This window comes from Symphalangus syndactylus, chromosome X (assembly GCF_028878055.3).
Source record: "Symphalangus syndactylus isolate Jambi chromosome X, NHGRI_mSymSyn1-v2.1_pri, whole genome shotgun sequence".
In the NCBI taxonomy this organism is placed as follows: domain Eukaryota; kingdom Metazoa; phylum Chordata; class Mammalia; order Primates; family Hylobatidae; genus Symphalangus; species Symphalangus syndactylus.
Genome location: NC_072447.2, coordinates 37851770 through 37866380, shown reverse-complemented (window position 1 = coordinate 37866380; position 14611 = coordinate 37851770). Strand labels below are relative to the sequence as shown.

Genomic DNA, 14611 nt, shown 5'->3' with positions numbered 1-14611 from the left:
TTTAATGAAGTGAGAAATGCATCTTGATGGGATAACTGCAGGTCAGGGCTCTAGATCAGGATGATACCAAGTGATCTCACACCGAACCAATATAATTTCCATGTGGAACCAAAGACTCACTGCGAGTTTTATGTGGCCTCTGCAGTTTTCTCTTGGATATGTGTATAATTTTCAGTGAGATTTTGAAAGGCATCCCAGGTCAGAATACCCTGTGCTGTAGTGCGACCCTCCTGATCATTGCTCCTTATTCTCCCTTGTTGCAGTGAACAAGGGGAGAAGAATTGCCTTCAGCTCCATGTCGTTACTGAAAATGGCCCCCAGCGCTGAGGAGAGGACCACCATACATGAGATGTTTCTCAGCACACTGGATCCAAAGTAAGGATGGTGAGATTCCACGTTGGGAAAACATTTAAACCTTGGCCTTTTTTTTTTTTTTTTTTTTTTTTCCCCAAGACGGAGTTTCGCTCTTGTTACCCAGGCTAGAGTGCAATGGCACGATCTCGGCTCACCACAACCTCTGCCTCCCGGGTTCAAGCGATTCTCCTGCCTCAGCCTCCCAAGTAGCTGGGATTACAGGCGCCTGCCACCACGCCTGCTAATTGTTTTGTATTTTTAGTAGAGACGGGGTTTCACCATGTTGGCCAGGCTGCTCTCAAGCTCCTGACCTCATGTGATCTGCCTGCCTCGGCCTCCCAAAGTATTGGGATTACAGGCATGAGCCACCACGCCTGGCCTAAACCTTGGCCTTCTCCAGAGCCACAGTTGTCTGAGTGTATTGGGAGTGACTTGCAAATGTTTTTACTTTTCAACAAGAGAACCATGGCATTAACAGGGTTTAATAAATATTCATTTGTACAGGACTATAAGTTTTCGGAGTCGAGTTTTGCCCCCTAATGCAGTGTGGATGGAGCATTCAAAACTGAAGAGTTTGGAAATTTGCCACCCTCAGGTATTATAATTTAGTGAGAAATCTGAATAGGATCGCTTCCATTCATGATATTTGTCCAAGATTTGACACACCTTTAAACTGGCCTTTATCCTGTGGCATTGTTAATTCCTCTGTTCTGTATACAAGGGTGGCCGTAAGTTTTGTATTCATTGATATTTATTTATGTCCTGTAGGAGCGGAACATTTTTAATCGGATCTTTGGTGGTTTCCTTATGAGGAAAGCATATGAACTTGGGTGGGCTACCGCTTGTAGCTTCGGGTGAGTTACATGTAAGGCAGTCTTACTTCTGAGAAACAATTTATATCACCCCACTGAAATGAAACATTTCGGACCAGTGTGGGTGTGTGTGGGAATATGTTATGTTTTTAAATGAATACCACACTGATACCAGCTGAGTTTGATCTTCATTTTAGAAGGTTGTTTCTCTGACTTTGTAAGTTCGTACATTAAAAAAAATACTGAGAAAATACAGTGATGATATGTAGAAAGGAAAAGATATAGTTATTTTGGCCCTAATCTGCTCACGATGGCGTCTCTTACCGTTCCTCACTGGTAGGATCTTTTCCCCCTTCTCTAACTTTATTCTTCGTTCATTTTTATTTTGCTTCAGCTAGTTGTTAGGGGAAAACATTGAGATCATCTGAATTTTGCAATGTATCCCAAATTCTGTCTTTTCCCCCAACAGTGGTTCTCGACCGTTTGTGGTAGCAGTAGATGACATCATGTTTCAGAAACCTGTTGAGGTTGGCTCATTGCTCTTTCTTTCTTCGCAGGTAGGTGTGTGATGAGAGATGACATACAACTTTTTTTTTTCGTTTGAGCCTAGAAGTTTCTATATCCAAAAGCCACTGTTTTCTCTTATGACTGCCTTTTTCCCCTTCCTAGTGCAGTTGACTGATTATGGTGTCTATAATCTGTTAGGTATGCTTTACTCAGAATAATTACATTCAAGTCAGAGTACACAGTGAAGTGGCTTCCCTGCAGGAGAAGGAGCATACAACCACCAATGTCTTTCATTTCACGTTCATGTCGGAAAAAGAAGTGCCATTGGTTTTCCCCAAAACATATGGAGGTAAGTAGTGATTATTGCTTGTTCCTAACAAAGGGAAGAACTTCTAAGGACATTTTTCTCCTTTTGAATTGTAGGAAGTGTATTTGATGCCTGTCAGCACAAGAGCATGTCTTTAGGAGATTTTGCTTTTGAGATTTGGCAGCCCTGAAGGCCAAAGATGCCTGTGGCTCCCAGGCAGGCAAGCAGCCACTGGTAGTCAAAAACTGATCCAGCCAGGCTGGGCGCGGTGGCTCATGCCTGTAATCCCAGCACTTTGGGAGGCCGAGACGGGTGGATCACGAGGTCAGGAGATCGAGACCATCCTGGCTAACACGGTGAAACCCCGTCTCTACTAGAAATACAAAAAAAAAAAAAAATTAGCCAGGTGTGATGGTGGGCGCCTGTAGTCCCAGCTACTCAGGAGGCTGAGGCAGGAGAATCACATGAACCCGGGAGGCGGAGCTTGCAGTGAGCCGAGATCGCGCCACTGCACTCCAGCCTGGGCAACAGAGCGAGACTCCGTCTCAAAAAAAATAAAAATAAAAATTGATCCAGCCAAAGGAAGGGGCCAGGAGTCATGGCCTGCTCCTTTGGGAATGTGGCACACCCCGGCCCAACAGTGTATCTTGTTCTGTCCCAGTATTCCCAAGTAGTCTTGTGTTTATATGATGATATGATGGTTTTCTAAGGTGTTACAAGTTTCTCCAGGCTTCTCTTTCTTGTGTTTCAGAGTCCATGTTGTACTTAGATGGGCAGCGGCATTTCAACTCCATGAGTGGCCCAGCGACCTTGAGAAAGGACTACCTTGTGGAGCCCTAGGAACACCACATTTGTTGAAAACTAGCACTCCACCCACAGTGACGTGGTATCTGATGAAGACCTGATCGAGTGTATTGGTTTTAGTGTTGCTTCGTGTCCTCCATACAGGAGGAGGATGTATTCAGCCTTTAGGATGATCAGAAAAGCAGAAAGAGAGAGTGGCCGGATGGGCTGAGGGGAGAAAGAATTATTAAACAATAAATACTTTCAAAACAATTTTAATTGTGAACCTACCATGTTGCCTCCCATCTTCTGAAAAAAACAAAAAAATTGAGAGGCCGGGCGTGGTGGCTCATGCCTATAATCCCAGCACTTTGGGAGGCTGAGGCGGGCGGATCACGAGTTTGGGAGATCAAGACAATTCTGGCCAACATGGTGAAACCCCGTCTCTACTAAAAATACAAAAAATTAGCCGCGGTGGCATGCGCCTGTAGTCCCAGCTGAGGAGGCTGAGGCAGGAGAATTGCTTGAACCCAGGAGGCGGAGGTTGCAGTGAGCTGAGATCGCACCATTGCACTCCAGCCTGGGCGACAGAGCGAGACTCTGTCTCAAAAATTAATTAATTAATTGAGGATACCATTGGATGCATTCTTTTCTTACGCATATTGCAACTGTCAGTATACAGGGTTTGCTGCCAGGGTGTTTGGATGACGTTCTTTAAACCTAACCGGTTCCTCTGTGCTGTCTAAATCCCATCAGCCGTACATGATTCCTTTGCTTCCTTCTATTTCCCAGCTTTTGTTGTCAAAGGGTAGATGAAAAGTTGGGGCAAAGGGATTTAACAAAAGTTACTGCATCCGTAAAGATTTGTGGGAAGATTTAGGTCTGAAACCATACCATGAGGAGGTGTTTAGAGATGATCTAGATAAGGAAACACAGGACCATTTGGTCATTCTTTTTTTTTTTGGAGACGGAGTCTCGCTCTGTCGCCCAGGCTGGAGTGCAGTGGCGCGATCTCGGCTCACTGCAAGCTCCGCCTCCCGGGTTCATGCCATTCTCCTGCCTCAGCCTCTCCAAGTAGCTGGGACTACAGGCACCCGCCACCGCGCCCGGCTAATTTTTTGTATTTTTTAGTAGAGACGGGGTTTCACCGTGGTCTCGATCTCCTGACCTCATGATCCGCCTGCCTTGGCCTCCCAAAGTGCTGGGATTACAGGCGTGAGCCACCGCGCCCGGCCCATTTGGTCATTCTTTCATTCACCAGACAGCTATTTAGCACATTCTGCTAGTGGCTACGCAGGATATATCTGATTTAAAAAATGGGAACCACAATAATAATAGCTGCTTATGCTTATGGAGCATTGCCATGTGCTAGGTAGGCACCATCCTCAGCCCCTGGCAGGTCTGAGCTCCTTTATTCCATTCAACACTATGAGGCAGGTTCTGTAACCCCCCTTAGGGTTAGGCCACTCAGGAAACTGAAGCACAGAGAGTTTAAGTAACTTGTTCGAGGTCCGATGCGTAACACGTGGAGGTGCTGGGATTCAAAACCAGGCAATGTGGGTCCAGGACACTCTTGACCAGTACCTGTACTGCTTTCAAGGAATAGAGCAAGGGAGGTCATACCGAATATCACAGTGTCACCTAGGAAGCCCAAGGGAGGTATTCCCGCTAATCTGCAGCCAAGGCCAGGTGCGGTAGCTCATGCCTGTAATCCCAGCACTTTGGGAGGCTGAGGCGGATGGATCATGAGGTCAGGAGTTCAAGACCAGCCTGGCCAAGATGATGAAACCCCGTTTCTACTAAAAATACAAAAATTAGCCAGGTGTGGTGGCGGGCACCTGTAATCCCAGCTACTTGGGAGGCTGAGGCAGAGAATTGCTTGAACCCGGGAGGCAGAGGTTGCAGTGAGCTGTGATCGTGCCACTGCACTCCAGCCTGGGTGACAGAATGAGACTCCATCTCAAAAAAAAAAAAAACAAAAAACCTGTAGCCAAGACTGTTCCTTTTTTGACAGGAAGGTACCTTAGAAGAAAAAATAATCTCTGAAAAAAGTGCTCCCAAGAAAGAAGCAATATTTACTGTGGGTTCTACATTAGTGTTCACAAACTTGGCTCTGCCTCAGAATTAGGTGGAAAGCCTTTTTGTTTTTTGAGACAGCGTTTCACTCTGTCTCTCCAGCTGGAGTGCAGTGGCACGATCTTGGCTCACTGCAACCTCTACCTCCCAGGTTCAAGCAATTCTCCTGCCTCAGCCTCCTGAGTAGCTAGGATTACAGGTATCAGCCCCCATGCCTGGCTAGTTTTTGTATTTTTAGTAGAGACAAGGTTTCACCATGTTGGTCAGCTGGTCTTGAATTCCTGACCTCAGGTGATCCACCTACCTTGGCCTCCCAAAGTGCTGGGATTATAGGCGTGAGCCACTGCACCCAGCCGGTGGAAAGCATTTTTAACAAAAAATTTTTAAGCCAGGCACAGTGGTGGCTCATGCCTGTAATCCCAGCACTTTGGGAGACCGAGATGGGAGGATCGCTTGAGACCAGGCTGGGAAACAGCGAGACCCTTTCTCTACAAAAAGTTAAAAAATTATCCGAGCATGGTGGTGTGTACCTGTAGTCCCAGTTAGGAGGCTGAGGTGAGTGGATTGCTTGAGTCCAGGAGTTTGAGTCTGCAGTGAGCTGTGATCATGCCACTGCACTCCAGTCTGGGTGACAGCAAGACCCTGTCTCAAACAATTTTTTTATATTAGTTTATGTAATGTTTATTGAAATCAGTGTCAACAAGCACCTCTGCCATGAAATAGTCACAGGAGCAAACACAACTATCTCTTGGAAGCATGCAGTTTGACTCATGGAATCAAGCATGTGCTGTACTATAATAACTTGTCTCTCCATGCTGTAATGCCATCCTGACTGAGATTTACCTGGCCCTTCAATATAGCATTTTGCATGTCTACCTATGACATGATGGGAGGTGGCTAATGGGGAGGGATGCGCCCTGGGGAGTTTTGTGAATGTGGTAAGTGGAGTTAAGAGACCTACTGCATGCTATTGTATAGATTATACATTATATATTTAACCATTTGTTGCTGTACACTGAAGCTTTTTCTAGTATTTCTTTTTTGCTATTATAAACGATGTTGCAGTAAATATCCTAAATACTCTAAAACATTTGACCCTTAAATTATTTTCTTTGGAAAAATATTAAATGAGATATTTAGGTCAAATAGGCACACGTTGAAGGCTTTGAATATGTATTTCATGTAACCCTTCAGAACAGTTTCACACAGTCACACATCAGCATTTTCCCTGAACTTTGCCAATTTTTATCTTTTCTTTTTAAAATATCTTTACCATTTTGATAGGTGAAAAATGACCTTCTGCTGGATGTGGTGGCTCACACCTGTAATCCCAGCACTTTGGGAGGCCAAGGCAGATTGCTTGAGGTCAGGATTTCAAGACCAGCCTGGGCAACAGGGTGAAAACCTGTTTCTACAAAAATTAGCAAGGTGTTGTAGTCTTGCCAATGCACCAAAACGTAGCAGTCTTTGGTTGTCTGAGATAGTATCCGGAGTTCTTTGTCTCACGGAGCATGAACACAAGGGTGAGGTTGGAGCAAAAGTTTAATAAGCAAAAGAAGAAAGCTCTCGGCTGGGTTCGGTGGCTCACACCTGTAATCCCAGCACTTTGGGAGGCCTAGGCTGGTGGATCACCTGAGGTCTGGAGTTCAAGACCAGCCTGACCAACATGGAGAAACCCTGTCTTTACTAAAAATACAAAATTAACTGGGCGTGGTGGCACACGCCTGTAGTCCCAGCTACTCGGGAGGCTGAGGCAGGAGAATTCGCTTGAAGCCGGGAGGCAGACGTTGCACTCCAGCCTGGGCAACAAGAGCTAAACTCCGTCTCAAAAAAAAAAAAAAAGCTCTCCGCAGCGGAGAGTGGGGGCCTGAACGGCTTGCCCACTATGAGGTTGGGGTCGGGGGTTTTTGCGGACTGGGAAGGGGAAGGAATTTGCTTAGTCTGTGAGCTGTCTTGGAGAAAGCGAGATTCAGCTTGGCCCGGGACCAATCAGGAGCTGAATTGATGATTCCTCGGTGCTACTCAGCTTGGCCCGGGACCTATCAGGAGCTGATGTGAAAGCTTGGCCCGGGGACCAATCGTGCTGAAGTAATTCTTAGAGGCCGAGCTCACAGCCGAAAAAGGAAAGGAAGGTGCCCACCGGAGTCGTCGGAGCCCACGGTGTTCATGCCCACGAAAGGAGAAGAAACTTTTTCCTGGGAACCTGCTGATTATACAAAAGACAAAGACATTTCTATGTCAGGTTTTGTTCTCTTATCTGAGTGAGCCGGAGGTTTGTGCAAGTTTTTATCTAAGTAGGCTGGAGGTTCTCCGATCTGTGCAGCCGCGGACTTGTCTCCAGGCACACCACCACCCTGTGCTAGTTTCCTTATCGGTGCCTGCAGCTTGATTTTTATCCCCAGGCTGCTTTTTCTGTTATGTGGGGATGAGGCACTGACCCGTGGGTTGGGGGCTCTTTGGGGACCCTTCCCTTGCTGTCTACCTAAGGAAAGCTAGCTAACTCCTCTCAGCGTGATGGTGCACACCTGTAGTCCCAGTTACTCAGGAGGCTGAACTGGGAGCATGGCTTGAGTCCAGGAGTTTGAGGCTGTAGTAAGCCAAGATCACGCCACTGCACTCCAGCCTGGGCAACAAGTGAAACCCTGCCCCCCCACCCCTCAACCCCCACCCCCAAAAAAGAAAACTGACATTTGTTAATTGCCTTTCTTTGAATTCTACTGAGATTGAAATTAAATTGCTTATTGTCTTTTTTGTCTTTTTGTTAAATTGTTCACGTAATTTTGGATACCAGAATCTTCACCCCAAATCTGTCCTCTACCAATACAGATATAAAAGCTAGAGGTTTCTGTTTTTAATACAGGACTTTTAAGAAGATGAGGTGAAGCAAACTAAAGAATATACACTAGGTTCTGGATTATTAGTGTTATGTCCCTCTCAAAGAATAAAGGAGAATTTTTGACCGGGCGCGGTGGCTTACGCCTGTAATCCCAGCACTTTGGGAGGCCGAGGCGGACAGATCACCTGCAGTCAGGAGTTCAAGACCAGCCTGGCCAACATGGTGAAACCCCGTCTTTACTAAAAATACAAAAATTAGCTGGGCATGATGGCAGGTGCCTGTAATCCCAGCTACTGGGATGGCTGAGGCAGGAAAATCGCTTGAACCTGGGAAGCAGAGATTGCAGTGAACCGACATGGCGCCATTGCACTCCAGCCTGGGCGACAGAGCGAGACTGCGTCTGAAAAAAAAGTTAAAGGAGAATTTTTAACCAGCACCAGCACTGCTAAGTTCTAGCATACATCTTCCTCATGTGAGTTGGACATTGTTTTATATTAAATAGTCCGTGCTGAGATCCCAGTTTTACTTCAGGCATTTATTACCAAGTTCTTAGTTTTTGCCTCCATACTTCTTCAGTGTGTAGTCTTTGAGGATGGTGTCTTTATCACTGGTTTCTTCAGGAGAGTTTACTTCATTCTAGAATGCTTTGCCCTGTGTTGGGCATGTCCGTGTGATTCTGTGGTAACCCAAATCTTCTGTCAACATGTTCCATCTGATACCTGTGTTTGCTCTGATCCAATCTGCTTTCTTGCACCTCTTTGAATAGAGCCAAGCACTTGACTCCTGGAGAACTGAAGTTGCACCCAACTCCCCTGGGGTTTCAACATGTTTCTTTTTCTTTTCAATTAGTTAGTGCAGTTTATCTTTCTAAAGACTTACTTGATTCTGTGGGATGGCTGGGCTTACCTGGGAGGTTCTTCTGTTCCATGTGGCACTGGCTAAGGTCAGTCAGCTCTGTTCATCTGGGAGTTCATCTGGGGCTGGGACATCTGGTGCCTCAGCTGGGGTGGCTGAGGTGGCTGGCTACCAGGCTGGTTGGATTTCTTTTTTTTTTTTTTTTTTTTGAGACAGAGTCTTGCTTTTTCACCCAGGCAGGAGTGCATTGGCACTATCTTGGCTCACTGCAACCTCCGGCTCCTGGGTTCAAGCGATTCTTCTGCCTCAGCCTCCCGAGTAGCTGGGATTACAGGTGCCCACCACTGCACCCAGCTAATTTTTATTTTTTTTTAGTAGAGATAGGGTTTCACCATGTTGGCCAGGCTGGTCTCGAACTCCTGACCTCAAGTGATCTGCCTGCCTCAGCCTTCCAAAGTGCTGGGATTACAGGCGTAAGCCACTGTGCCCGGCCTTGGATTTCTTTTTTTTTTTCTTTTTTTTTTTTTTTTTTTTTTTTTTTGAGGTGGAGTCTCGCTCTGTCACCCAGGCTGGAATGTAATGGCAAGATCTCAGCTCACTGAAACCTCTGCCTCTCAGGTTAAAGCGATTCTCCTGCCTCATTCTCCTGAATAGCAGGGATTACAGGCACATGCCACCATGCCCAGCTAATTTTTGTATTTTTAGTAGAAACAGGGTTTCACCATGTTGGCCAGACTGGTCTAGAACTTCTGACCTCGTGATCTGCCCGACTCGGCCTCCCAAAGTGCTGGGATTACAGGCATGAGCCACCATGCCCACCCGGCCTTGGATTTCTTAAATGGTGGCTTGAGGGCTCTAAGAGCAGCCAGATTCCCAGGTCTTAACCACAGCACTCTCCTTCCTCTCAAAGCCATTTTCTTGGAGGGATCAGTGGTGTCACTGAAGGTGGTAAGGATGAATACTGGGAAAAGGCCATTGATTGGGTGATTAAGAGGTCCCTATTAAAGTTTCAGCCAGGCACAGTAGCTCATACCTGAAATCCCAGCATTTAGGGAGGCTGAGGCAGGAGGATTGCTTGAGGCCAAGAGTTCAAAACCAGAGCCTGGCAACATAGTGAGACCCTATCTCTACAGAAAATAAAAAAATTAGCCGGTCATGGTGGCATGTGCCTGTAGTCCCAGCTACTTGGAAGGCTGAGGCGGGATGATTGAGCCCAGGAGTTCGAGGCTGCAATGAGCTGTGATAGTGCCACTGCACTCCAAAGTGAGACAACAGAGTGAGACCCTGTCTCTAAAAAAATAATAAGTGCCGGGTGCAGTGGCTCACGCCTGTAATCCCAGCACCGTGGGAGGCCAAGGCAGGTGGATAACTTTAGGTCAGGAGTTCGAGACCAGCCTGGCCAGCATGGTGAAATGCCTATAGTCTCAGTACTTGGAGAGGCCGAGGTTGGTGGATTGCTGAGTCCAGGAGTTTGAAACCAGCCTGGGCAACACGGTGAAACCCTGTCTCTACAAAAAATAGAAAAATTAGCTGGGCCTGGTGGTGTGTGCCTGTAGTCTCAGCTACTTGGGAGGCTGAGGTGGGAGAATTGCTTGGGCCCAGAGGCAGAGGCTGTAGTGAGCCAAGATGGTGCCACTGAACTCCAGCCTGGGCAACAGAGGGAGACCCTGTCTCAAAAAAAAAAAAAAAAGATGTAATCGTATAATTTTTATATGTGGCTAACACATATGTGTCAGGCACTGTACTAGTGACATTAAAATACTCTCATTTAATCCTTACAGTAATTCTTTGAGATCAATACTATTATTACCCACATTTTGCAGATGAGGAAACAGGCTTAGAGAGGGAAGGTAACTTCCTAAAGCCTAACTTGTAACTATATAAGTGGGAGAGGTGAGACTAGGTCTAGAATTTTGATCCTTTGCCGCATTTCTGACATATTTTCTCAGCTGTTCTAGTAAAGGGTTAACTAATGCCATCTATATATGCATCAGATGCAGTTAAGTCTCAACCATAAGAATGAATGATGGCTGAAATATTCTGGGCATTTGGTTTTTTCCTCTTATAATAAAACTTTTGCTACAATTGTGATTGACTCTCTAAATTGACTTGTGTTTTTTTTTTTTGAGATGGAGTCTTACTCTGTCACCCAGGCTGGAGTGCAGTGGCACGATCTCAGCTCACTGCAACCTCTGTCTCCTGGGTTCAAACAATTCTTCTACCTCAGCCTCCCGGGTAGCTGGGAGTACAGGCACCCACCACCACGCCCAACTCATTTTTGTATTTTTAGTAGAGACTGGGGTTTCACCATGTTGGCTAGGCTAGTCTCAAACTCCTGACCTCAGGTAAGCCGACCTCCTCTGCCTCGCCTCCCAAAGTGCTGAGATTACAGGTGTGAGCTACCGTGCCCAGCTGACTTGTGTTTTCTTTCCCTTCTGTTGGCACCAAGTAATGAATTTACTATAAAATAGGAAACAGAAAAGAGGATTTAAAAGAAGGGATTAGGGCCAGACTTGGTGGCTCATGCCTGTAATCCCAGCACTTTGGGAGGCTGAGGCGAGCGGATATCTGGAGCCCAGGAGTTCAAGACCTCCTGGCTAACATTGCAAAGCCCCATCTCCACAAAAAAATGAAAAAACTAGCCAGGCATGGTGGCACGCACATGTAGTCCCAGCTACTTGGGAGGCTGAGGCAGGATAATCACTTGAACCCGGGAGGCGAAGGCTGCAGTGAGCCCAGATCACGCCACTGCACTCCAGCCTGGGCGACAGAGCGAGACTCTGTCTCAAAAAAAATTATATATATATATATCGGCCAGGCACGGTGGCTCACACCTGTAATCCCAGCACTTTGGGAGGCTGAGGCGGGTGGATCACGAGGTTAGGAGTTCGAGACTAGCCTGACCAACATGGTGAAACCCCGTCTCTACTAAAAATACAAAAATTAGCCAGGCGTGGTGGCGGGCGCCTGTAGTCCCAGCTACTCAGGAGGCTGAGGCAGGAGAATCGCTTGAACCTGGGAGGCGGAGGTTGCAGTGAGCCGAGATTGCGCCACTGCACTCCAGCCTGGGCGACAGAGTGAGACTTTGTCTCAAAAAAAAATATATATATATATATATGTATATGCATAAAATATATATATATATTTTTCTAACTATGGGCTTGAAATTATTGGGACATAAAAATGAATAGGCTTGAATATTTAAAAAAAGTAAAAAACATCAGAATGCATCATGCATAGTAACGTTAAGTGTTGTGTGACACGTTATGTATGCGCATGGTACACACATCTGCGTGAGTACTAGGTCACAATGTAAAATGTACTTCTACATGGGTTATGGTTAAAAAGTTTGACCTTCCATCATGGATGGAAGGAGTATACTTAGTATACGTTCACATACCTACTTAAGTTGTGCTTAGTTTTAAATTGTTCTGAATTTCTGTTATTTTCCTGTTTTTTAATAAATTAAATTTATAAAAACATTAGTTTGATAGTTAATTGTTGCTCTTTTAGTTTAGCCTGAAAGGCACTCCCCCGCGTTACCCCCAACCGCTGGCGCGCCCCCTACCCCCACCCCCCCACCCGCCTTGGCTTCGCAAGTGGCTGTTTGATTTCTGTGGGCTGGGTGCCATCTTGTGGCCTTTGTGTTACAGTGCAGTGTATTCCCTTTAACACAACTTGGAAATCCTGTTTCTGATGTCCAGAGTGAACTGTACAAATAGCCAGAGCTTGAAGTTGATGAAATCAAGACTACAGATTCCATTCTTTTTTTTTTTATTTGAGACAGGGTCTTGCTCTGTCACCCAGGCTGAAGTGCAGTGGCTCGATCACGGCTCACTGCAGCCTGGACCTCCTGGGCTCAAGTGATCCTCCCACCTCAGCCTCCCAAATAGCTGGGACCACAGGCTCACACCACCAGGCCTGGCTATTTTTAACAATTTTTTTATAGAGTTGGGGTCTCACTCTGTTGCCCAGGCTGGTCTCAAACTCCTGGGCTCCAGTGATCCTTCTGCCTCGGCCTCCCAAAGTGCTGGGATTACAGACATGAGCCACTGCCCCCAGCCTTGATTCAATTCTTAAAATTTCCATCTGGCCTTGGCCCCATATTGGACCCCTAACCCTAGCCAATCAACTCTAAAGCATGTGCCATTTCCCAGTGGATAATCATGAAACAGGAAAACCAGTCAGTGCTTGGTCTCTTGACATTGGGTGATAAGTACTGTCTTCTGTAAGAGCTACTTGCAGGTGATATGGCCTTCAGTGGAGAAATGGGAAATGGGTGTACACCTCTTCTTCCCTGTGAAACCCTCCCTCATTACATCCCTGATTTTTCTTGTGGTTGTTTGAGCTCACCATGGAACCTCCACAGGAGCTGGCGTTTTTAGCACTTATTCCACTGTATTGCAATTCCTTTTTAAAATTTTTATTTATTTATTTATTTGAGACAGTGTCTTACTCTGTCACCCAGGCTGGAGTGCAGTGGTGTGATCATGGCTCACTGCAGCCTCAACTACCCCAGGGCTCCAGTGATCCTCCTGCCTCAGCCTCCCGAGTATCCGGGACTACAGGCATGTACCACCACACCTGGCTAATTTTTAAATTTTTTGTGGAGACAGAGTTTCACTATGTTGCCCAGGCTGATCTTGAACTCCTGGGCTCAAGTGATCCGCCCGCCTTGGCCTCCCAAAGTGTTGGGATTACAGGCGTGAGCCTCTGTGCCTGGCCATAATTCCTTTTCTTACATGGTTTTTTTTTTTTTTTTTTTTTTTTTTTTTTGAGACGGAGTCTCGCTCTTTCACCCAGGCTGGAGTGCAGTGGCGCGATCTCCGCTCACTGCAAGCTCCGCCTCCCGGGTTCACGCCATTCTCCTGCCTCAGCCTCTCCGAGTGGCTGGGACTACAGGCGCCCGCCACCACGCCCGGCTAATTTTTTGTGTTTTTAGTAGAGACGGGGTTTCACCGTGGTCTCGATCTCCTGACCTCGTGATCCGCCCGCCTCGGCCTCCCAAAGTGCTGGGATTACAAGCGTGAGCCACCACGCCCGGCCTTACATGTTTATTTCACTTATGAGACTGTGGGCTTCTTGAGGGAAGGAATTGTATCAGATCTTTTTATTCCTATTGTCTAGCAAAGTCCCTTGCACATATTTAGGTAATAAATCTTTTTTGTGTGAACAAATATATGATTTAGGTGAATTTGGGTGTTCGAGTTGGCTTTTGAATTTGTTAATTAAGAAAATTGTAACTTAAGACTCAGGAAGGAGGCTATTTTAAAATATATTTTTGGGCTGGGCATGGTGGCTCATGCCTATAATCCCAGCACTTTGGGAGGCTGAGGCGGGCCATTCACTTGAGGTCAGCCTGGCCAACATGGTGAAACCCTGCCTCTACTAAAAATACAAAAATTAGCCAGACGTGGTAGTGCTTGCCTGTAATCCCAGCTACTTGGGAGGCTGAGGCAGAATTGCTTGAACCTGGGAAGCGGAGGCTGCAGTGAGCCGAGATTGTGCCGCTGCACTCCAGCCCGTCTCAAAATAAATAAATAAAATATATTTTTAGCATTTTACATAAATGTACAATATTATGCTAAAATTGTTATTTAGTAACAGGATTGGTAAAAATTACTTTGCTATATGAAATTAAATACATAGTAACTATGATAAACATTTTCTTTTTAAAAGGTAGGTAAAAAATATAATGAGTTTGTAGAAGCATCTGTGTGTGTATATATATATATATGTGATATCATTATATATATATATATATATATATATAGCTTTTTGTCCATGGTTCCTGGCTCATAACTCCCATAGCCCTTATTATTTCCTAAGTGATTAAACGATAAGCATATCTTTTGTTAAAGTATTCGTCCTTTAGTCCTTGGTTCCTGAAGCAGCTTTGGAAGTGCTTCAGAGCTATCAAAGGAAAAGACCGACTTTGGTTTTAATGTGCGGGTGCTGTAGGCCTCAGAAGCAGGGCTCAGAAAGTAGCCTCTCCCTCTGACCTTCTCATACCCTCCTTTTTCACCTGCTCCTTTGTCTCTCCAAGGCAGGCCATAGAAACTGAAAATAAAATCTGCCCCC

The 14611-nt window shown here is 45.9% G+C and overlaps 2 protein-coding genes across 11 annotated transcripts in view; one reads left to right on the top strand and one right to left on the bottom strand.

Moving 5' to 3' along the window:
• ACOT9 (acyl-CoA thioesterase 9) overlaps positions 1 to 3036 on the top strand; it is a 73553-nt gene extending 70517 nt beyond the window's left edge. For all 10 annotated transcript variants that reach the window (XM_055269042.2, XM_055269043.2, XM_063634764.1 and 7 more), the window contains 6 exons: positions 264 to 375; positions 859 to 949; positions 1123 to 1208; positions 1636 to 1723; positions 1872 to 2022; positions 2732 to 3036. In XM_055269042.2, the coding sequence (XP_055125017.1) occupies positions 264 to 375; positions 859 to 949; positions 1123 to 1208; positions 1636 to 1723; positions 1872 to 2022; positions 2732 to 2820 (617 nt within the window). In that variant the 3' untranslated portion in view covers positions 2821 to 3036. The remainder of the gene's footprint in view (positions 1 to 263; positions 376 to 858; positions 950 to 1122; positions 1209 to 1635; positions 1724 to 1871; positions 2023 to 2731) is intronic.
• Positions 3037 to 5995: 2959 nt separating this feature from the next.
• The window catches only part of PRDX4 (peroxiredoxin 4), a 34332-nt gene continuing 25716 nt past the window's right edge, over positions 5996 to 14611 (bottom strand). Inside the window, exon 7 of the mRNA XM_063634769.1 lies at positions 5996 to 7045. Coding sequence (XP_063490839.1) covers positions 7004 to 7045 — 42 coding nt within the window. The 3' untranslated portion in view covers positions 5996 to 7003. The remainder of the gene's footprint in view (positions 7046 to 14611) is intronic.